The 22,957-nt window shown below is 33.5% G+C and overlaps 2 protein-coding genes across 4 annotated transcripts; one reads left to right on the forward strand and one right to left on the reverse strand.

Annotated features, from left to right (window-relative positions):
- On the forward strand, positions 1-1,467 carry LOC109101476 (cytochrome c oxidase assembly protein COX14 homolog). Its single transcript, XM_019114842.2, has 2 exons — positions 1-145; positions 1,120-1,467. Exons 1-2 carry the CDS (start codon positions 51-53, stop codon positions 1,307-1,309), a joined length of 285 nt encoding a protein of 94 aa, XP_018970387.1. The 5' UTR covers positions 1-50; the 3' UTR covers positions 1,310-1,467.
- A 760-nt stretch (positions 1,468-2,227) lies between these two features.
- LOC109101475 (ceramide synthase 5-like) lies at positions 2,228-22,705 on the reverse strand. 3 transcript variants are annotated; one of them, XR_006153137.1, is made up of 11 exons: positions 22,041-22,705; positions 11,577-11,682; positions 9,958-10,088; positions 9,432-9,489; positions 9,222-9,272; positions 8,035-8,127; positions 7,323-7,451; positions 5,749-5,855; positions 4,085-4,241; positions 3,844-3,983; positions 2,742-2,880 (listed from the first exon to the last, which is right to left on the reverse strand). XR_006153137.1 is itself a non-coding variant. In XM_019114840.2 (10 exons), exons 1-10 carry the CDS (start codon positions 22,211-22,213, stop codon positions 2,722-2,724), a joined length of 1,164 nt encoding a protein of 387 aa, XP_018970385.1. In that variant the 5' UTR covers positions 22,214-22,656; the 3' UTR covers positions 2,228-2,721. The 3 variants fall into 3 exon arrangements, 2 of the variants coding, with proteins under 2 accessions (XP_018970385.1, XP_018970386.1); XM_019114840.2 differs by lacking the exon at positions 3,844-3,983 and having other exon boundaries at positions 2,228-2,880; positions 22,041-22,656; XM_019114841.2 differs by lacking the exons at positions 3,844-3,983; positions 8,035-8,127 and having other exon boundaries at positions 2,228-2,880; positions 22,041-22,664.
- Between the last annotated feature and the right edge of the window lie 252 nt (positions 22,706-22,957).

The raw sequence follows: 22,957 nt of genomic DNA on the forward strand, positions 1-22,957 counted from the left end.
GAGCGAAAAACGCTTTTACTACATTTGACCCTTCTGCTTCGCCATACGTTATGAAAAGTAACTGCGCACGCGCAGAAGCAATTTGCAATCTGACATTGAGAACCGAAACTGCGTTTCCTCATACTTTGAGTCGGAGATTTAATAGGTAAGACTCCACATTTGCCATATTTTATGTAAACGCAGTAACATTAAACGACTTTACACGGTATTTATGTAGAAGAAAGATTAATCAACCTTGTTTTTGACCTTTTTGCTGGAAAACAATCGACCTGCAGTTGAGATTGTAGAGCTGAGACGCAAACTCATGCTCGTGTTGTAAAACTGAAGAAAAATATAATTAGTATTCACGAACAAATGGTGAAAGAATACGGTGCCATTTATTTTAATTTTTTTATATGTCATAGTATTTTGAATAACGATTTTGAATCTTTAGCCACGAACCTACTTAATACAGATGACCATGGCAGACATTATTGGTTTGATATTATTCATGATAGCTCAGATGGTCTTTTTTTTTTTTTTTTTAAGTTTATGAGTTTTACGACAATATTACAACGAAGAAAACAAAGCAGAACAAAAGACAAGACCAACTTAGTAATGCAGTAGATTAAATAATAATAAATTAAAATAAATAATAAGTGTGGCTTAGCAAAACAATGACAATGCACAATCAATATGATTCAATAAAAGTTAAAAAAATAAATGAATAAAAAAAATGTCAGAACTAAGAATCAGTCTATATACGACAATAAAACACGTTCTGTGACAAAAGAAGTCTTAAAAAGGCCTTAAGCTCTATTAAACTGGTCTGATTTTTCCCAAATTTAGGAAAAAGAGGACATCACTTATCCATTGTGTTGGAGTTGGAGGCCTCAGATGGTCATCTTTTCCATATTGTGTATCCCTGCCAAGTGTCTTGGTTACTAGAACGCTCCGAAAACGTTAGTTTTTGGTTCCCGTGATGTTCCCAAAACAGTGTTTTTGGTTGGCCAGGAATCTTTATAGATGTAAAACATTCCCAGAACGTTGTATTTAGTTCCCAAAAATAACCAAATGGGAACGTTCGCCGTTTGCTGGGATGCTCCTAACTCATACCCGAGTTCCTTCATATTTTCACAGATCCGTCATGCTCAGCGGGAAGCGCATCGCTGATGTGGGTTACAAGCTCTTCTCGGGCTCCATGATGCTGTTGACAGTGTACGGCGGATACCTGTGTGTCCTGCGGGCTCAGCGGTTCATGCAGAGACAGAAACAGCTGGAGCTGGCGGCACAGACTGAGAGCGCGGCCTCGGAGACCATTAAAGACTGAAGACACCGGCTGTAAATAACCACTTAACCAGACACTGATCATGTGAGGCGTGCAGAAACCCACCGGGGTTCATGACCCTCAAAGCGTTTATTGGCCTTTTTATGGAGTTCAGTGAGATCTTGTGTGTTGTGATATTAAATGTTCCTTATAAAAATCCACTATCATGAGTGTTTGTGCATGTCCTGTAGATCTGCAGGGTTCCCACACCTGTTACCAAATGATTTTACCATGTTTTTCCAGGTGTAAAAATGGTTTTAAAGATTACACATGACATTTTAGAGCTGAATATACATTTAAATGATTATATTCTAGTGTTGTTGTTATTAACAGTGAATAAAACTATTACAATTGTTTTTGTTAATTAGAATAAACCTGAAATAAAACAAATATTAGCTGAAAAACTTGAATCAACTAACTGAAAACAAGTTTAGGTTGAAGTACTGAAATAATAATACACCTTAAATATTAATTAAAAAGAAATATAAAACAAAACGACTTAAATAAATAAAAGCAAAATAAAAATATTAAAAAACATTATAAGAGTGTAAAAATATTAAATTAACCGTTTTTTTTTCACCATCTGGTTTTGCTCCAGGACCTAGATATTATTTAAACATTAATTTAATTATTATTTGCATTTAGCATTTTCAATGCTCTTTATGATCAGAAAATACCCATTTTTCTGCAGTATAGAAATTTACATTTTAAAGATGTCAAAATTGACTACAAGACTGGAAACCACACTTTTAAAACCCAGTTTTTTATAGGATGACATTTGTAGGATTCAAATTGTTAATTTAATTTTTTATTTTTTTTTTTTTTATTTTTTTATTTAACATATTTATTTATTATTTCCAGTGGAAGGTTAAAAACAAAAACAAAACTCACCTATTAATCAAAAAGCGTATCATTACAAGATAAAGGCCCAGTTTTCATTTTAATAACCTTATTTGGTTTCCAAAAATAAAAAAGTAAAATGAAAAACAGCACAGGAAACAAATTTACAAACACATCAGAAACCAAAACACAAAGTAAAGCAACTGTATACGGGAACTCACGTACATCTGACCGTTAAAATCTGAAGAGAATCCTCTTCCGTGACTTCAGTAAAACGAAGTGTGGAAAAGAAACGTCTTCTCGGCTCCCGAAACAAGGGAATGCAAATATCACTAATTTAATCGTTTTTCTCTTTCACAAGCTTCTCATAGTGGCCATATTGTCATTACTGTCCCATCATCACCGGAATGACGCCCTAAACTCCGTCATCGAGTCTCAAAAGTCCCAAAAGAGGGTGACTGCGTTGGTGTTTCTGAGTTTTTGTTGTTGGAGTGAGGTACAGGGATGAGGAATAGTCCCGTTGTGATATTTCTAGAACACGAGTTCTTTGTGCACAAGGCCAAGCGGAGAGAGCTTCACCAGTTGTTGTGATTCTGGCTCCAGGATTTAGAGCCAAAATGGCCGTTGGAGCCGTTTTCTCCTCGGGATGAAGCCGTCTTGAGTCGCTCTCTGGGTGTCGTTTCTGTTTCTTCCTCCGAGCTGCTTTCAATGTCGCTGCGGTCGTCTTTGGACACCTGGGTTGGACACATTTGGGTTGTTAGCTGTAGTACTTTAAATGGTTCGGATGTAGTGAGTATGTTTAAAAATTGTTCCATTATTTTATCAACTTCAACGTGTTAAACTGTTTTAATACGCAAACCAATCCAGTGGTCGGTTTTTAATTAAAATACTGGTTTGGTTCGATACTCTGGATGGGAAATGTTTGCGGCCTTCCTCAAGAGGGCGCTTGAATGCAAAATCCTCCACTCAAAGATTAGGATGAGTTTGTATCTTCATGAGATTTGGAGAAATGCAGCATTGTGTCACTGTCTCACCAATGGATGCTCTGCAGTGAATGGGTGCCGTCAGATTGAGAGTCCAAACAGCTGATAAAAATATCACTAATCCACACCAATCCAGTCTATTGGTTAACATCTTGAGAAAAGCTGTGTTTTTGTAAGAAACAAATCCATCAAGATGTTTTTAGTTTTTTTTTTTTTTTTTTACTTCAAACTGTTGCTTCGAATCCATAATCCAACACTTTCTCCAGTGAGTCATCTCCTGTCGTCTCTCACATCAAAATGGACTCATATTTTGTCCGGAAGGGACAGTTTGAATTTTGAATTGTTTTAGTTGTTTTTTTTTTTTTTATTTTTTTAATTTTTGATTTATTAAGAATTTATGTTTTGGACTGGAGTGTCTCACATCAAAATGGACTATGATGTTTTTATCAGCTGTTTGGACTCTCATTCTGACGGCACCCATTCACCGCGGAGCTACCATTGCTGAGACACTGATGTACATTTCTCCAAATCTGATGAAGAAACAAACTCATCCTAATCTTGGATGACTTGATGGTGAGGAAATATTCAGCAAAATTGCTTTTTTGGGTGAACTATTCCTTTAAAACATATAGAATTTTTAATTCAATTTCAGATTAAACACATAGTCTGGGATACAAAACGCACCGGGAAAACAAGTAAAGAAAGCAGACTTACAGCCGAAGCGACTGAGAGAGAGAGGGAAAGACTCTAAAGCGAGTGAGTTTAGCAGAAATAGCGAAAGATTTCTATCAGGACAGAAGCGGAGAGACGGGAACAGGCTTCCAGCAGCTAGAGAGGGGAAACACAAACCAGTTCTGCAGGAGAGAAAGATAACAAGAGAGGAAACGCCTGTAACTACACAACGTTAACGTGATCCTCCTGAACACGTGGCTGAGAGCGGCGGGTTTGTGCAGACCTTTCCTCTCATGATGGCTTTGAAGGCGATGCGGGCGATGAGGTAGGACCAGATGATGTGCAGCAGCTGCAGCACCAGCAGCAGACAGTTGAAGAGCCACCAGGACGGGTACGGCCCGATGATCTCCCAGCTCTCGAAGAGCGTCGTGTTCAGAATCCTGCAACATCCAGAACACTTCATCTTATCTAAAACGTGGGGAAAGTTGCATTATTGTGGATTATGGACTCGTATTTGAGCAGGAAGCAACGGTTTGAGGTTAAAAACGTCTTGATGATGGATTTGTACAAACACACAACTTTTGTCTTTTCAAGACATTAACCGATGGACTGGAGTGGTGTAGATTATTGTGATGTTTTTATCAGCTGTTTGGACTCTGATTGTGTTGGGTGCTGTTGATTGTTTTGATGTTTTTATGATGTGTTTGTACTTTTCTGTGATTTTTTTCCCATGAAGAAACAAACTTATCTACTTTACTATTTTGTACACAACTAACATTTATTATTTTTCATGAAAAGTATGTACTTAATATTGACAATGTGTATCTTAACGTTTTCATATTTTAAAAAAATAGCTTAAAAGTTGCAAATTTAACTTGAAATATCAAACTTTTGTGAATAAAGCACTGTTTCTATCCCATGTATTCGAGAAAACAAAAGTGTCACTTCATTGGAAACTGGTGCAAAAAGTATCAACAATAAAAATATTGTATATATTATTATCAGATTAAAAAAACACCTTAATGCAGTGCATATTTTTTAAAGCACATTTAAAGGTTTCCATCCAGTATTTTTTATGTGATATCCCAAAATTTATGTACACACACACACAAAACAATAAAATCAATAAACAAATAGAAACAGTTACTTAGAATCTTCCAAAATAATTTACAAAATCTGATAACATATTATAACAAACATTCAAATAATCTTTATTATTTACATTAACATTTTGTTTTCATAAAAAAAAAAAAAAAAAAAAAAAAAAAAAAAAAAAATTATGGAAAAATGTTATTAATGTCTGAATTATTAACATACTCTAAAAGTGTGGCTGTAGACATACAGTTTTCAGGATCGCCAACATTAAATCTTTATTATAGTAAACATCATTTTTGTAGAGTGCCAAATGGAAAGAAGTAATAAAATATAATACTGCTATTAATTTTATTTTTAACACTTAAAACATCATCCCTAAATAGATCAAATAAATGAAGGATGTTTAAAGATCTTTTTTTTGTGCAACGTGAAATCAGTTTCATGACAGCTAAGCACATTTACTCTAAATCCTCATGATGACAAATATATAAAACATACATATATTTGCATTTCCCATTTTCATTTATTTAATTATAATTATACAGCAATGCAGTTATTTATATATTTACTAATCATTAATTTTAAATCCTTTCATTTAAATTTAAATAAATTTCGACGATGACTAATACTACCTTCATATATAAATACTTTGAAATATTAATATAATGAACCATTGAAATAATATTTGATTATTTTCCCCCATTACACTGGCTTGAAAATAATGTCACAGCGCAAAAAATCTTAACGATCCTAAAAATACACGGTTTCTTTCCAAAATGCATGATACTTTCAAACACAGTTAACTGGTCTGTTAAATGAGCGCACACACACACACACGGATGTGATACTGACCAGAAGGGGAATATGACCAGCCTCGTCACGAAGAAGATCATCCCGAACACCACGAACAAGAAGTCACATAAACGCTGGTATTTAGCGTAGTTTGCTAACTTTGCAGCCTGCAAGATAAAAAATAAAACAGAAAAATATTCATAAAAGAGGAATCATGCTGCATTGGGAAAAAATACACTGGGATAGAATTACTCATTTACTCTTTTAAACACAGTTTATTCATATAAATCATGCAGAACTGAAAAAAAAGAGAAAAAAATTATTGTGAATACTTTTTTTCTTGATTTCTAATTATAAATTCAATCAGTGGAGTTTAAAAATATATTAAAATATAAATAAAAACTAAAACAAATTTTAATTGAAATAAATGTCAACTTAAAATGTAAAAAAAAAAAAAATTATTTAGTAAAGTTGAAAAGGCAACATTTGTAATTTTTGTTTAGTTAAGTATTAAACTGACTAAAACAAAGACTGAAATTAAAATTTATTAATAAACATGAATAAAAACTAAACAGATATATACAAGAACTAATAAAATAAAAACTGACTAAAACTATAACTACAATTAAAATGACAACGGACAATTTGAAAATTCTAAATATTAATACTATATTAGCATATTAATGATACTAAAATAACACTTCAACTGTCATTTTAATGCTATTTTTAACTGCTAATAAAATAATAATAATATATATATATACAATATTAATGATACTAAAATAACACTTCAACTGTCATTTTAAATATATATATATATAATAATATAATAATATATATATATATACACATACACATACACATAATAAATGTAATGTATAATATATATAAATATTACAATATTATTATTTAAAAAAATAATACAGGTTATTTTGAATATAAGTGTTTTTATAAATGCCACTCACGTAGCACTGACTAAAATACCAAAATACTAGTAATTTTAGGTGCAATTTTACATCAAAATCTAGTTAAACGTGACCCTGGAGCACAAAAGCAGTCTTAAGTCTCTGGGGTATATTTGTAGCAATAGGCAAAAAAACACATTGTATGGGTCAAAATGATTGATTTTTCTTTTATGCCAAAAATCATTAGTGTATTAAGTAAAGATCATGTTCCATGAAGATACTTTGTAAATTTCTTACTGTAAATATATCAAAACTTCATTTTTGATTAATAATATGCATTGTTAAGAATTCATTTGGACAACTTTAAAGATGATTTTCTCAATATTTAGATTTTTTTGCACCCTCAGATTCCAGATTTTCAAATAGTTGTATTTCGATCAAATATTGTCCTCCTAACAAACCATACATCAATGGAAAGCTTAATTATTCAGCTTTCAGATGATGTATAAATCTCAATTTTGCAAAAATTGTCCCTTATGACTGGTTTTGTGGACCAGGGTCACAAAAGTTGATTTATAAAGCAATTATTCATGCATCATTGAAAAACAAAAAAAAAGGTCATGCACGTAATTATGCATAAAATTTCACATGGCCCCTCATTTAAATGCTAGTTTATGAATCTAACATGCCAGTAAAAGCATTGTTGCATGGAACCGCAGGCACTCTTACCTCCAGCAGGAAGTCCGAGGAGTCGTGAATACACATGACCAGACTCCCCACACGCAACATGTTATTTACATACGAGAAACTGATCAGGCTGATCGTCGCCAGATGATGGACGAACATGATGAGGAAATCCTGCAGAAATACACCAGAAACATGTTCAAAACTTCCAGCAGGACATGAAAACATGATGCAAATTAAATACAGAAGCACAAGTCAGATTTATAATTTTTCCTTTCGGCTCGACGCAAGCTGAATAAATCCTTCAGATTGTTTCCGCCGTCTCAAATAAAGAAGAACAATATCCCTCTGTTATGATTCACTCGCTGTACGTTATTATACAAATCTCTCAGCTCATAATGGTCACCGCCGCGGGACGCGTCTTAAACAAACAGACGAGCCGCACCCTGAAGACGCTCGCCGGCGTTAATGCTCTTTACAAGCGGCTGAAAAACTGACAGAAAAACAACAGACAGAGAAGCCATGTGTGTCTGACAGCTCCTGATTCAATCCAATGACCTTCTCCTTCTCTAACACGCCGACCTGTTTTAATCTGCATCACTTGAGAACAATCCTATGTTAAATTTTGACCTCATAAGCAACTCCTCTGAATGTGTCTGATGTGGAGGGAAGTTGAGAAGTGAGAGAGAAGTGAATTAAATAATGGATCAAAACACAATAGGAACGAACAGTTGCCGTTTGATCCATCAACGCTCACCTTTCTTTTGATGTCTGTGAACTGTGAGAACATGAGCGACCAGTAGAAGGACAGTTCTGTTATATAATAATAATACAGGCCTGAGGTCAGCACCTGCAGGACACACACACACACACAGATTATAGACAAGACACTACATCGGAGCAAACGGTCAATATGCCAGGTGATGAATAAATAAATAAATGCAATAAAATTAAATACACAATTAAATAATTGAAAAAATAGCATTAAAAAATTATAAAGTGAAAGCAATTGTTGGATCACTGAGTTTTTTAGTGAAATTGTATTCATGACAGTGCAGTTACTCCATGAATTTTCATTATTATAAAATTAAATAATAAAATACAGAACAAAAATAAATAAATTAAACACAAAGCAATGCAATAAAATAAAAACATTCAATAAATGTTTTTTAAAATGTGCATAAAATGCAAAAAGTAAAAGCAATAGTAGTTCACACTGTGAATTTATTAATTTAAAATTTTACTCATAACAGTGCACTTACTCCCTAAATTCTGATTATTATAAAAAAAATTAATACAATTATATAATAAATACAATTAAATGCATGAAGTGACAGCAATTTTAAGATCTTTTTTTGCAATGTGAAATTTCTAAGCACATTTACTCCCTAAATCCTTATTATTATTATTATGAATAAAATACATTTTTGCATTCTCCTTTGTGATTATCATTAAAGTTTTAATTACTATCATACAGCAATGCAATAATTTATATAATAGTTATTTCATTTTAAGATGACATTTAAATTAGCAAAACATTAAGCAATGAAAAATACTACCACAACATAAAAATACTATGTTAATGTAACAAATTTAATTAAATGTATACTAATACAGAATATTTTATACATTATATATAATTTAATGAATTTTATATATAATATACTATTTTTATAAAAAAATAATATTTATGTAATTCTCAAAACTTTTGGCCACAACTGTACTATTTATATTAAAACAAGTCACAATGCATCCCGAAAAAAATACTTTTCACTTTCTTTATGCAAAATATAATTGCTTTTCTTTTCCAGTTTTGATTTCAGAAAAACACGTTAACTAGTTTCTTTCACGTGCTCTTGTATTGTGGACATTGTGTTTGCGAAATATTCCTGAAAATTATTTAATTAAACCCACATTAGAGAATGGACAACATTTAAGCGTTACCTGATAGGGGTAGTTGTACCAGCACTGTCTCGTATCCCACATCCAGAGAGACTAGAAAACACACACACACACACACACACACACACACACACACACACACACACACACACACACACACACACACACACACAGTCAATTGATAAATCAAATAAATACACCCTAAAAAAGTCATATCTGTCTTTAACTCTACGTCTTGGGGTTGTAAGTCACCTGCCACAGGAAACGGATCCCATATATAAATATACACAGATAGAATGTAAACCTCCACCTGCAGAGAAATCAGAGAAAACAAATATCTGAAACTCAAATACACGACTGCATGTACAGTAAGAGCAACCACAGTACTGCAATCAAACACAGAAACAATCTCATTCATTCAATCAAACCAGAGGCCTGGTTTGCATCTCAACAAAATCAGCTAAATACAGCTCGGTTTACAAAATACAGGACGACAGATGTAAAAATGTCCCATATGATTCACAATAACCTGTATTTCCAACTTCAACATGCATTTATGCTTGTACAGCCTGTCTAGAGCACTTACAGTGAAAAACAAAAGCATGGTGTAGTGCAATGCTTTTCGCCACTTTCAATAAAAGTGTCTAATAAATGAATAAATGTAAAAACTGAGATTTTGAATGCCATGTTTTCATATGGTACAGCACTAGCATGCATGTGTGCTAACAGCAAAAAATAAATAAATTAAAAATTAAATTAAAAAAATTAAAAACCATACATGCTCTCGCAAAACTTGGTTCTTGTGCTGGGTTTGTCCTGGTTCCTCCGTTGTCGAAACCATCGCTGGATCTTCCTCACGTCCCAGTCCAGCTGCTTAGACAGACCCTCTAAGTGCCTCGAGTCCGGGGACTGAAACAAAAAAAGACATATGCAGAAAAAACAATCATATTGGCTGTGGAAAGCATAATTCTGAAATTATGAATACACTCTAGCTAGCATTTGATTTATTTGTCCTTAATACACACAAGAAATTAATGTGTGTGCATAATTTGACAAAACTACAGCTAAACAGGAAATGAAACAATTATAGTTTCATAAAATTCTTATTATAAAACGAATAGTTCCGGTCCTTGATTCTGATTGGCTGAGGCAAGTTCAAAGCTGTTGTTACATTACACTACAAACATGCACCTTTGTTTACTTCTGTGTTACTCGGCAACCACTTTGTTGGAACCACAACTGTTTCCGAGGAACTACATTGTTTGGTGGAAGAATACTGTTTTTTATTAATATCATTACTCTTTATTTGCTCTGTTTTATAACTATGTATATGGAATAACCGTTTTATAAAAGCAATAAGCGCCGTGAAACCGTGGTTTACAGTGAATTTATAACAGCTAAGGGGTTTTAGTAACTCAGTTGACTTGATTTTACTTTGCTGCATTTACATGCCTTATATCTCAAGATCTTCACTGACACATTTGTATACTAATAAATTCAAAATAAATAAATTAATAAAGTTATAAAACATTGTACAGTAAAAAATTTTTTTATTTTTTTGAAAATTATGTTATAGGCGTAATTTGTGTTAAAATGTATGTAAATCATAATAAATATTGAATAGGTTAAATTTATTTTACCGTTTCTTTTTCTTTACGTCAGTTTTAAATTGAAATAATATATTTATAATGGGTTTTGAGTAAAAGTCTGGGTCTGAGACAAAAGTAAATAAATTCTGGTTTTCATTCAAAAAACAAAAAAACTGAGAAGAAAATCAAACCCTGGAACATAAAGTTAATGTAAAAATGTGTGTAAAAAAAAAAAAAAAAAAAAAAAAAGAAAGAAATCACACAATAAATAATGAATTTAGTTGAATTTATTTAACTTTATCTTTATGACAGTTTTAAATTAAAATAGTTTATTTATTATGGATTTTTTACATTGCAAGTTTTAAAGTCTGGGTCTGGGACAAAAGTAAATAAATTATAGTTTTCATAAAATAAAATAAAAACCTGGAACATAAATTGCTTTAATATAATAAATAAAATACACAAAGATGCCCGCAGTTCAAGAAAGACCTACAGAATAACCAGCAAAATGACAAATAAAAAGTGAGCTTTCTTCCAGCGATCAACCGAAGTTATGAGTTCAGACCTCCAGCTCCAGAGCCAATAAAGACGTTTACAGCAGCTCCACAAAACAGGCCTTTGATGACTGTAAAGAACGTCACAACTCTATTCACCTGTCTGCTAATGTTAAACCTGTTTGAGCTGTATTTATAGTCAGTTTCTAGACTAAAGTTGAAGATATTGCTCTGCTGGCCTCATAAAACACACAGTGACTCTCTCTCTCATGGCTCTTCATGGCTTTATTTTCCATGACGCTGCGTTAGCATACCTTTGTGATGGATGTAAACACTTTCTCCAGGACGGCGTTGGGCTGAGCTCTCCGACTCAACTCCGTCTGGATCTGAAGGATGGAGGCACAGGGACTCGCGATACACCTGCGGGACGAGCGCAGAGATTAAACATCTTATCCATCTTATACATACCGGTCCTACTAACCTAGATCAAAACAAACACTCACATAAACTGTTCTACAGATTTTATCTTTATGCTGGCTTGACAAAGTTTCTCCTCTTTAAGTTTTGAAGCTACAGACCTTCAGACTGATCTGACATGTTATAATCATGCTATCAATTTGCTAAAACATGCTAGCAATGTGTTAAAATATGTAAGCAACATGTTAAAAAATGCTAACATGTTAAATCATACTAACAACAGGCTGCAACATGTTAAACCATGCTAGCAACATGCTAGAACTATTTTAAACAGTATCTACTCCTAGAATTGTTATGCTTAAACCACCAAACATCTTAACAACATGACATGCTAGCAACATGCTGAATTTGTTAACATAATGTTAAAAGATGCTAATAACATGCTAAATCATGCTAGCAATGTGTTTAAAAAAGCTAACAGTGTTAAAACATGCTAATTCATGCTATCAATGTGCTAAAACATTTTAGCAATGTGTTAAAATATAAGCAACATGTTAAAAAATGCTAACATGTTAAATCATGCTAGCAACAGGCTGCAACATGCTAGCAACGTGCTAAAGAAGCTAACAGTGTTAAAACATGCTGAATTGCTAGCAACGTGCTAAAGAAGCTAACAGTGTTAAAACAGATAGACTAACACTTGTCATAGAAACCGTTGTTGTTCTCTCGTTGATCTGATTGTTTCTACTGTTCTCAGTCGCTTTGGATAAAAGCTAAATGTGTGTAAACCAAAATGTAAATGTAAACCATGCTAGCATCGTGTTAAAATATGTAAGCAACATGTTTAAAAATTCTAACATGTTAAATCATACTAACAACAGGCTGCAACGTGCTTAACCATGCTAGCAATATGCTAGATCTTTGTTATGCTTAAACCACCAAACATCTTAACAACATGACATGCTAGCAACATGCTGTATTTGTTAACATAATGCTAAAAGATGCTTACAATGTGCTAGCAATTTGTTTAAAAAAGCTATCAGTGTTAAAACATGCTAATTCATGCTAGCAATGTGTTAAAATATATAAGCAACATGTTAAAAAACGCTAACATGTTAAATCATGCTAGCAACAGGCTGCAACATGCTATGTGTTTTTAAAAAGCTAACAGTGTTAAAACATTCTAATTCATGCTAGCAATGTGTTAAAACATTTTAACAATGTGTTAAAATATATAAGCAACATGTTAAATCATGCTAGCAACAGGCTGCAACATGCTAGCAACGTGCTAAATCATGTAAGCAACATGCTAGAACTATTTTAAACAGTATCTACTCAGAGTTTTTATGCTTAAACCACCAAACATGTTTACAACATGACATGCTAGCAACATGCTGAATTTATTAACATAATGCTAAAAGATGCTAATAACATGTTAAATCATGCTAGCAATGTGTTTAAAAAAAGCTACCAGTGTTAAACATGCTACCAATGTGTTAAAATATGTAAGCAACATGTTAAAAAATGCTAACATGTTAAATCATACTAACAACAGGCTGCAACATGCTAGCAATGTGCTAAATCATGTTAACAACGTGCTTAACCATGCTAGCAAGTAGCAACATGCTAGAACTATTTTAAACAGTATCTACTCCTAGAGTTATGCTTAAATCACCAAACATCTTAACAACAATGACATGCTAACAACATGCTGAATGTATTAACATAATGCTAAAAGGTGCTAATAACATGCTAAATCATGCTAGCAATTTGTTTAAAAAAAGCTATCAGTGTTAAAACATTCTAATTCATGCTAACAATATGTTAAAACATTTTAGCAATGTGTTAAAATATATAAGCAACATGTTAAAAACGCTAACATGTTAAATCATGCTAGCAACAGGCTGCAACGTGCTAAATCATGTTAGCAACATGGTAATTAACTTTAACTAATTAACTTTAAACAGTATCTACTCCTAGTTTTTTGCTTAAACAAACATCTTAATATGATAGCAACATGCTGTATTTGTTAACATCATGCTAAAAGTTTTAAAACATGCTAATTCATGTTAGCAATGTGCTAAAACATGTTAACAACATGGTAACATGCTAGCAACTTGCATTTGATCAATGTGCTACGTTAAAAACTTTTTATTGGGTTTGATTAAAATCTTCAAACTTTTTGAAGTTATTTCAAACTTTTAAACAAGGCTTTGTCAGGCCAGCATTAAAGTTTGTTCATAAACTTTACTCATCTAGTAACTTCTGTCCTTCTACTCAAACAAATCTATATTTAAAGCAAATTAACACAATTAAACAACATTGTTCTAGTAGAAGGTGTTCAAGTAGAGGAAAAAAACCCAATAAAAATATCCCAAAACTTAGTTAAAAGTCTCAGGTGAGATAAGTGACTAATATGATAAACTTGTGGCTAGTTTAACTAGTTAGCTCAGAGACGGCAGCATTTCTGACGGCGCATTACAAAAAGCCATTGTTCTGACTCATGCAAAATCCAGCTACATTCCTAAAACTTCACTGAATGCAAATTTCTTTGAAAACTATGAACACTGTGGCGTTTCCTGTAATTCAACCAATGATGTGAATTTTGGGAAGGAAAATCTGTTTGAAAAACACGCATTTTTGGAAAATTTGAAAAAACTAGTGGCACAAAAATGTTCACAAAAATTTTAGTATATTTTTTAAGTTTTAGAAAAATATATAAGAAAATATTGCTATTTACTTTTATTTATCGTTAATTTGCTGAAATAAAATAATTGTAGAAATTGTTAAAAATTCATTTATATTAAAAAAAACTATGTTTTTATTTCAGATTTTTATTGTAGGCTATTTGATGTTTTTCATTGAAAATTTTTAATGCTCTTAGCGATAATTGATATTATTTTACCAAAAAGATGGCTTCTGAAAAATACAGAAAGACAGGAAAAATATTAATAACTCTTTCGATCACACAAGCGAAAACAGGTTGTTCCTTATACAAAAAATACAAACAAAACTTTTCATAATTCCTCATCATGTTCAATAAAACCATCTAATAAATGGAAAAATATATAGGCCTATTTCACAATGGAATTTCTGAATAGCATTTTCATAATATTTCCAAGAAACTGTTAAGATGCTATATGGTGAAAAAATGTAAATAATTAAATTATATAAAACAATTAAACTAAAATAAAAAATGTGCATATAATGAAAAAGTAAAAGCAATTTTGAGATAATAATACTGAATTATTAGCATTATTTTTTGGCAAATCTGGAAAATTATACAAACATAGTTTCCGTAATTCGATTTTTTTTTAAATGCATGAACAGTTTCACTAAACGATTTTCTAAACACTTGTTCATTCATCATCACTTAAAAATGTTCATTGAAATGTAAGTTTTAGTCAAATATATGGAGGAAAATATGGCATTTTACTTAGTATATTTAATTTGGTGAAACAAAATATTACAATATTGTAGTGTTCATCACCGGTCATTCTTATTTCAGATTTGTACTGTATTTAAACAACACATTTCATAACAACAAAAACGGCAGTTAATTTTGGTCAAAGTTCTTAATATAAAACTCGCTCCACGTCTCTCAAATAAAACCGGACCAGTGAGCAGCTAATAAACACACCCCTCCATAATAACCTACACGCTCACTGGCAGTAGTAGCAATGTGTTGACAATGGTTGGTTTGACCAGTTCATTAACCCAGAATTGGCACACGCGGGTGAACTATGTCTCCAGACCCGTTAAACTGCACCGCCGGCCCACATACACTACATGCTGAACTGCAGAATCTGACACTCGCCATAAAAAGCTAACAATACGTTTTAATTAAAACAGGGGGGAAAGACATTTTGAGTGTCTCATGGCGAAGTTAAGCATCTTTGCAGAGCACCAGAATGCTAAGGCTGAGGCTAAGACACAAACAGAGTTGTGTAAACAGAGATGTTCCCTATTTGACACATTCACAATATTCCCTTTGCGACAGCAGGGTCAAAGTGAAACATGGGTCTGAACTAAACATTAGCCAGCTGGCTGAGACGACTCTAAAATCTCAGCTAGTTCAACAGTAAACAGACGTTTTGAACAATACAATCTCAGTTAATCTGTGAAAGCCAGTCTCAGCAAAATCTCAATCACTAAAGCTGCCCCAGCCGGACTTGGCCTGTTGCGTCACATGACCGTCTGTGTTTTGTTTCAGGCCGGTGGGCTGCAGAAGACACAAACTGTCAGCTCCAAGTGAGCAGACTCCACGTGGGATGAGGGCTTTTCCTAGTCTGAGACAATAGAAGGTCTTTTCACTGCACACACGTGATCTTTTGTTGGGTATAAAACCTGATCTATGTGCACAACTGTCAGTTTAAACTGCAAAAAAAAAAAGTGTGTTCTTCATTAGTATTTGAGTCTTGTTTTCCATTACAAATACCAAACATTTACTTGAGAAGGAAGATTATATATTTGACAAGATTTTCTTAGAAATGCATCAAAATTAAGTTTAAACTTATTAAACTAGCAGGATGCTCAGCGCTCTTTTTTTATTGCCTTTCACATATTTTAGTAATCATCGTAAATTAAATATAATTTGAAAGCTTAAAAAAACATCTGTGAAAACCATTTTGGAAATGTATTTTAAGATTATAGTGAAATATTTGAATACTATTTTTGAAATTTTACTTTAATATTTTAGTGAAAAGTGAACTTCTTAATCTTGAAATTTTGTGTAATGTTTGATAATTATGAGTTTTAAGTTTTCATGTTTTGTGGTAGAAGTAATATTGCGACAGAAATGTATAAATTTGTGACAGGAAAATGCATAAAAAAATTCAATAGAGTTTTAGTGTCATCATGCAGCAATGACACCTAAATAAAATCTCACAGGAACTTCCTTTTTTTAATATCAACTTCAAATTTGGAACATAACTTATTTAAACATACGGCTTTGATTTTACAGCAATTTCAGATTCCAAAATAGTTTGTATTATATAAATAAAAAATGTTGTAGTACAGTACATTTTCTTTACAGTAAACTTAAACTTCTATAACTTTTTATACAGTACTTTAATTTTTTAAAAATGCACTTTTACTGAAATTCACTTGAGCAATAATCTGCTGATTGTCTTCTGTAAACTTAAAGCAAGAAAAAAAATCTGTCAGTGAGAAACTTGTTGGGAAATATAAATTTTAGCATTTCTATTTGGCAAAACTAGTGGTATAGAAATTACTTTAACAGCAAAACTGCCACTAGAGTTTCTTAAAAAAAAATTATTTGTATGAAACCATTTTATTGATTTTCTAAACATTACTTATTCATCATCACTTAAACATGTTGAATGAAATGTAAGTATTACTATTTTTTTGTTAAGTTTTAGTAAAAATAAAATAACTGTCAGTTGGATGAGAAAAATCATTTGGTTTTCCATTCATGTTAAGTTTATTTTTACACTGCACTTATTTTTTGGTTTCAACAATCTAATTAAATTTTTGTACATGTTTAGAAAAGAAGACTTAAGTCATGATTCTCAAGTAAATGTATCTTGATTTAAAAAGTTTATATATCAGTACTGGAAAACAAAGCAATACTGAGGAAGAACCTCACTTCTTTATATGAACTATGAAAGGGAAGTTAGAGCATTTCCATGCTGGTTTAAATGAAATCACAAGGTTTAGAAGAACTTCTGAAACAAACAATGATGACCCAAAACTAAGCGGTAACGAGCAACAGCGCTGACGCTCTGATTCAGTGTGAACAGGATGAAATGGGGCTACAGCTCAGGGTCAAAAGCTGAATGCTCGATTCATGCGAATCCCATCACTGACGTCACGCACATCATTTCTGGCACAGATTTTGCTGATGCTGTCATAGCAGGGATTCTGAATTGTTTTGCCTGTTGTGTGGGAGTTTTTGGATCAGGCTCGTGTTCAGTGCTGCATGCAACCTCGCCATCCCAGGACAACCAGTTAACAACGTTTGCATTTTCTCACTAATTCGATTTGAGGCTCTGATAAGTGAAACATGACCCGAGCGTGTCCTATGTGCGTGGAGACTTGCTCTGTGTGTCTCTATGTCTTTACCGAATGTAAAAGCAGAATATGACACCTGTCCCACGAAAAAAAGTCCGCTTAACATGACCCCAACAAAAGACTACAGATAACTCGCTGAACAATAAAACTATCTGACAGCTCAAGGTTAAAGGGATAGTTCACCTAAAAATGACAATTCTGTCATCATTTACTCACCTTTCAAACTTGTATGAGTTTCTTTCTTCTGCTGAATGCTAAAAAAGATACTTTGAAGAATTTGGGTATCCAGATAGTTGACGGTAGCCTTTGACTTGCATAGTATTTCCTTCTATACTATGGAAGTCAATGGCTACCGTCAATTGAGGGTGAGTAAATGATGACAGAATTTTAACTTTTGGGTGAACTTTCCCTTTAACTTCAAATAAAAATAAAGAGAATTACATTTTGATAATCACATCCATAAGAAGTTTTCAATGTTAAATTCTTAGAATGAGCTAAAGATGCGGATGAACATTTTTACCATTTTTAATTCTTTACTAAATGTAATGCATCAAAAAACAAGAAATTTGGGTACAATTCAATTCAATAAAATTGAGAGTCTTTACAAAATTTCAAATTAGGTTCAAAATGACAGTTTTTCACTAAATGATGTGATGCATCATGGAATCTGACTTCTGATAATGATTCAGTACAAGAATCAAGATTCTGGAGATTCTTTAAAAAAATATGAACTGCAACATTACATCTGATAATTATAATTCATTTAAAATTAATTTATAAATAATGCAATGCATCAAAAAAAATTAAAAACTTGGTCACAATTGGATTAAATTACAATTTTGTACTAAATGGTCATGATTAGATTTGATTATATTAGTACAATTCATAAATTAAAGAATTTACATAATTGTGAAATACTTACAAAACCAATAACCATGTTTTCCATTTACACCACATTTATATAAAAAAAAAATATATATAAAAAAAAATCCCAACATCATTAAAACCAAGTACAACCAAGATTTAAGATTTGAATTTCTGATGGTTTCGAAATGGTTAGAAACCATTAACGTAAATTTTTTTTTTCCCCTACATTGAGATTTTGGGCCACTAAAAATAAATTATCGCTTAAGTGGCTTTCAAAAAATTCATGCATAATTAATCTTTTTCAATGCAGGATGAAAAAAGCTTTTAAACTCTAATTAGTAAAGTTGGAGTGGTCGTTCTGAATTTATAATTTCTGATTTAATCTTTAGTTAGAAATTTTAAAATAAAAAAACTGTCAAATTCAAGAGAGGTTGCAGATGCTTATATGTTCCAAAAATAACTCACATATCCTATGTAAAAATACAATGCAATGAAATATGTTAATTGTTAATTAAATGCGATGATATAATCAAACAACTTGCCACATATTCATGACCATGCATGTAAGTTAAAACCAAAGGCAACGTTTGATTCAGAAAAACCCAGTAGACCCACAGTACAAGAGCTGTTTAGAGCATTAACTATTCAGTGACAGACTGAACTCTAGAGGGAAGCATCCTGGAAACGGGTGATGATGACACATTTCCAGAACCTAAACCTCTTGAGCAACAGCCCTGTGAATGTATTTCAGTTTATTCAGTATTAAATATTTCAGTATATTTGTGAAGTAATAAAAAAGATATCCAAAATCCCATCCTTTAACTCTAATATGCCAATAAAAGAACTTTGAGCCTGAAATCTGTTAAGTTCCATAAAATTGGGAAAAAAAACTCCCTTAGTTTAAAAAAAAAAGTCTCTGGTTTAGATGTTTAAAACCTTGCATGTGTGTAACTCATCATTGCTAAAGCACATCAACACTATCTGTGGTCTGCAGTCACCACTGATAAATAAATGAAGAGAGAGACTGCTGAAGTCATCCTGACCGAATGCATGCAACTGTCCCCCTGTAACCAGACCAACCCTCTCTGGACCAACTAGGCTAATTGGCCTCCTCAGAGGTTCGTCAGACCCCAGACATGAGGATATAGTGAAACATGACAGGGGTGCGTGTCTGACAACGCTCTTCTGCGAAACCAAGACGGCCAGCACAACAAAAGAGACCCAATTCACCTAGAGTCAATGTAATATGTTCATGCAAGACACTAAACGACCATGAACCGTCATAAACCATAAACCGGCCCATAAACTGAACGCTCCTCAAGAGATACACTGAACATTTACGAGTTCTTCTGGAAGAATGAGGTCTGGCGGGATTCGCAAAACTTGCTTATCCACAAACGAAGCGTCAGACTTCCCCGAAGGTAAATCGAACAACTAAACAGTGATGATAAACTTTGTTACTTGGAGAGAAAAAACAAACAAACAAACCTGGAAAACTAAAATATAGAGAACGTTTTAAAAAAAAAAAGTTAACGAGATATTTTTTTCCCATCTAGTCGCCAAGGCAACATTTCTTAATAACTTAATGCGCTAAAATAATTAAAACTGAAATACAAATTTATAAAACCTATATAGACATGTTAATAAAATGGCAAAAACACACAATTATATTACTAATATTTTATCTAAAATTAGCATGGAAAATACATAAATAAAAACAAATTCAAAATACTAATAAAACCTACAATAGTAGGCTATTTCAATTAACACGGTCTAGTATGTAACCTGTATGTAATCTGAAAAGACTGGACCCAAAGCAAAAGCGTCAAGAAAATAATTAACTTCTTCATGCCTCAATCTCATTTTCTGCCATTAAAACACATAGCTATGTCAATGTTTCACACGTTTAAGAGGAAACCAGACACATTTGGTGATGCCTTGTGTCTGAGTTGGTCCTGTGGACTGGTTTCACTCGCTATTTTTAGCGACGTGCCGCAAACCACGTACGGTAAAACTAGTCCAACGCAAATTTCAAACCGTTTCAACAGAACTGGTGCGACCAGAATCAAAACCACAAATACCTTTACCTCAACTGGATCGGTAAGAATTAGTTTCTCCTAACAGGTTCCTCAAGATCCTTATCATACTCCACGTCAATGAAACCTAAAGCAGCCGAACTAACACAAAGAGGCTGTTTTGGACGTAACACCTTGGAGTTCCATTCAAACACCATTATACATGAATATACTCATTATTGAGATAATATCAAAGCACCACAGTTCTGCCTGTAACCATGATGGAGCCACTTTTTCTCATGAACACTGGATTTTAGACGTCAAAAACGAGATCCCACCCACCAAAAGTCTATTCTTAGTCTTAAATCTAAAATATTAGGTCAAGACGTTGAATGCGCTTCGTGCAGAAACCCAACAGCGGATAGTGACGCTGGCTCTTACGTAACAGAATCGTGTTATGACGGAGAGCCTCGGCTTTGGTGTAACTTGCATAGAAATTTGCCTTTTTAAAATGTTTAGTTTGAAATGAATAGTTCAACCAAAACTTAAAAAATTCTCATGCTTTACTCACACTTTTGAAGATAGTTTAACGAACCTACAGAACTTTAAGTCTTTATTAACTTTTTCAGAGCTTTACAGCACCGGTCCCCATTCACTCTCAGTTTATGGAAAAGAGCAGCGTGAACATTGTACCAAATGTCTCCGGTCATGTTCCACATAAAAAAAAAACGTCTTTAAAAAACATCAAAAGATTTGCAAAAAATACATGAGGGTGAGTAACCTTTGACAAAAAAAAAAAAAAGAGTAGCTAATTTTTGAGCGCGCTATGCCTTTAAAACCAAGCTTTCCTAAACTGACACACAAATGTCTTACCACCACTCAAGTTGCTTTGAATTCAAAGCATATTTGAGACATGACACTGCACACGTTTTACACAGTACACACATCACATGCTCTTCTAAAGGTGTGGTGTTCATTTCTGACACTATTTCCAGATATTATGCAAAATCAACATTGGGAAACTCATTAGGAAGATCATCACACATGTGCATGCACTTCAAGCCTGACTAAAAAGCATGCTTTCTTTAAGTGAGAGTGCGGTTGTAAAGGTAGGGATGAAAACAGGACACATAAAAAGACATTTAAGCAAAGAAAATAAATAAATAAATAAATGCAATCCTCTTAATAAGTCGAGGCCTTAAGCTGGTCAGCTGACAGATGCATCAGGCTGAAAGTTCACAACCCCGAGGCTTGAAATTCCTCTCATGTTCACCCAGCCCGAATAGACTTCAAAACAACCTTTTTCCAGACACGTGCATGCATTAGCTAAACGTTCACTATGGTAAGACCAGGGAAAGCATGTGATGTGAGTTTAAAAACTGAAATTTATATCTCACTTGAGGTTAGACTAATGTTTTGGATGGTCCAGTCAAACTCAAACCATACCTCTCGAAAAAGATCCGCACCGCGAAGATCCCCAAGGCCAGCGGCAGCGCGGAGAGCAAGTGGCCGGCTTTCGGGTACTCCACCCCGGGCGCGGGGTCGGCCAGATCCGCCCAAGTCACATTGTGCGGAAGCCAGAAGCGCTCGTTCCAGAACCAGGCTGAGAGCGCAGCCATGTTAGGAGGAAAACTAGGGATTCAGAGAGAGAAGAGGACGCAGAGAAAGAAAATTAGCGGGTGGCAAACGATTCACCGCCCCCTTTCTCCCTCTGTCTTCCTCTGGCGTGTGTGTAGTGTAGTGTGGACGTGTTGAAGGTGTTTCCACACCCGTCACCCGTGATGAGGCTTGCACGAGGAAGTGTACTGATCCACCGCGCGATGCGCACTACGTAGAGCACAAAACACGTTACGACACAAGATGCTCATTAATAATACATCATGCATATAGTAAAGATAGGTATTATTGCTCTAGCGTAGAGCTTTAGGATAAGGTCGTTCACTAGTAACTAACATAAGTGATGTCCGAGTCTGAACTTTTGATTCTTTTTCATTTAATTAAATTATTTTTAATACTGATTCTGAGACACTAGAAACTGTTGCGTTTCGCGTATTATCAAAGAGCTATTCTGATTGAAAATTTTGTTATAAACAGCAGTATATACGCAAATAATTCACTCGGATAAAACGGCTCTTTAAATCGATTCTTTAAGCGAGCCGAGCGAATGAATCGATTCGCTAGAATGAATCATACCTGTCGTCGCATAATAATGACAACTTCACGGCTTGCGATATGGCGCCCCATTGTGAACAACAACAGTAACAAAATTAATTTATTGTTTGACATCAGTCAAGAGCTTAAATATGTCTACATGTACCACCTGGAAAAAATGTATGAATTTAAAATAGAGATCTAACACAGAC

This window comes from Cyprinus carpio, chromosome A22 (genome assembly GCF_018340385.1).
Source record: "Cyprinus carpio isolate SPL01 chromosome A22, ASM1834038v1, whole genome shotgun sequence".
Lineage (NCBI taxonomy): Eukaryota > Metazoa > Chordata > Actinopteri > Cypriniformes > Cyprinidae > Cyprinus > Cyprinus carpio.

Excerpts from the sequence above, each read along its gene's own strand:
- LOC109101476 (XM_019114842.2), top strand. The coding sequence starts at position 51 with ATGAAAAGTAACTGCGCACGCGCAGAAGCAATTTGCAATCTGACATTG. Across the intron at positions 146-1,119 it reads TTGAGTCGGAGATTTAATAG|ATCCGTCATGCTCAGCGGGA; the intron begins GTAAGACTCCAC and ends ATATTTTCACAG.
- LOC109101475 (XM_019114840.2), bottom strand. The coding sequence starts at position 22,213 with ATGGCTGCGCTCTCAGCCTGGTTCTGGAACGAGCGCTTCTGGCTTCCG. Across the intron at positions 8,128-9,221 it reads GGTACAACTACCCCTATCAG|GTGCTGACCTCAGGCCTGTA; the intron begins GTAACGCTTAAA and ends TGTGTCCTGCAG. Across the intron at positions 2,881-4,084 it reads AAGCCATCATGAGAGGAAAG|GTGTCCAAAGACGACCGCAG; the intron begins GTCTGCACAAAC and ends TGTCCAACCCAG.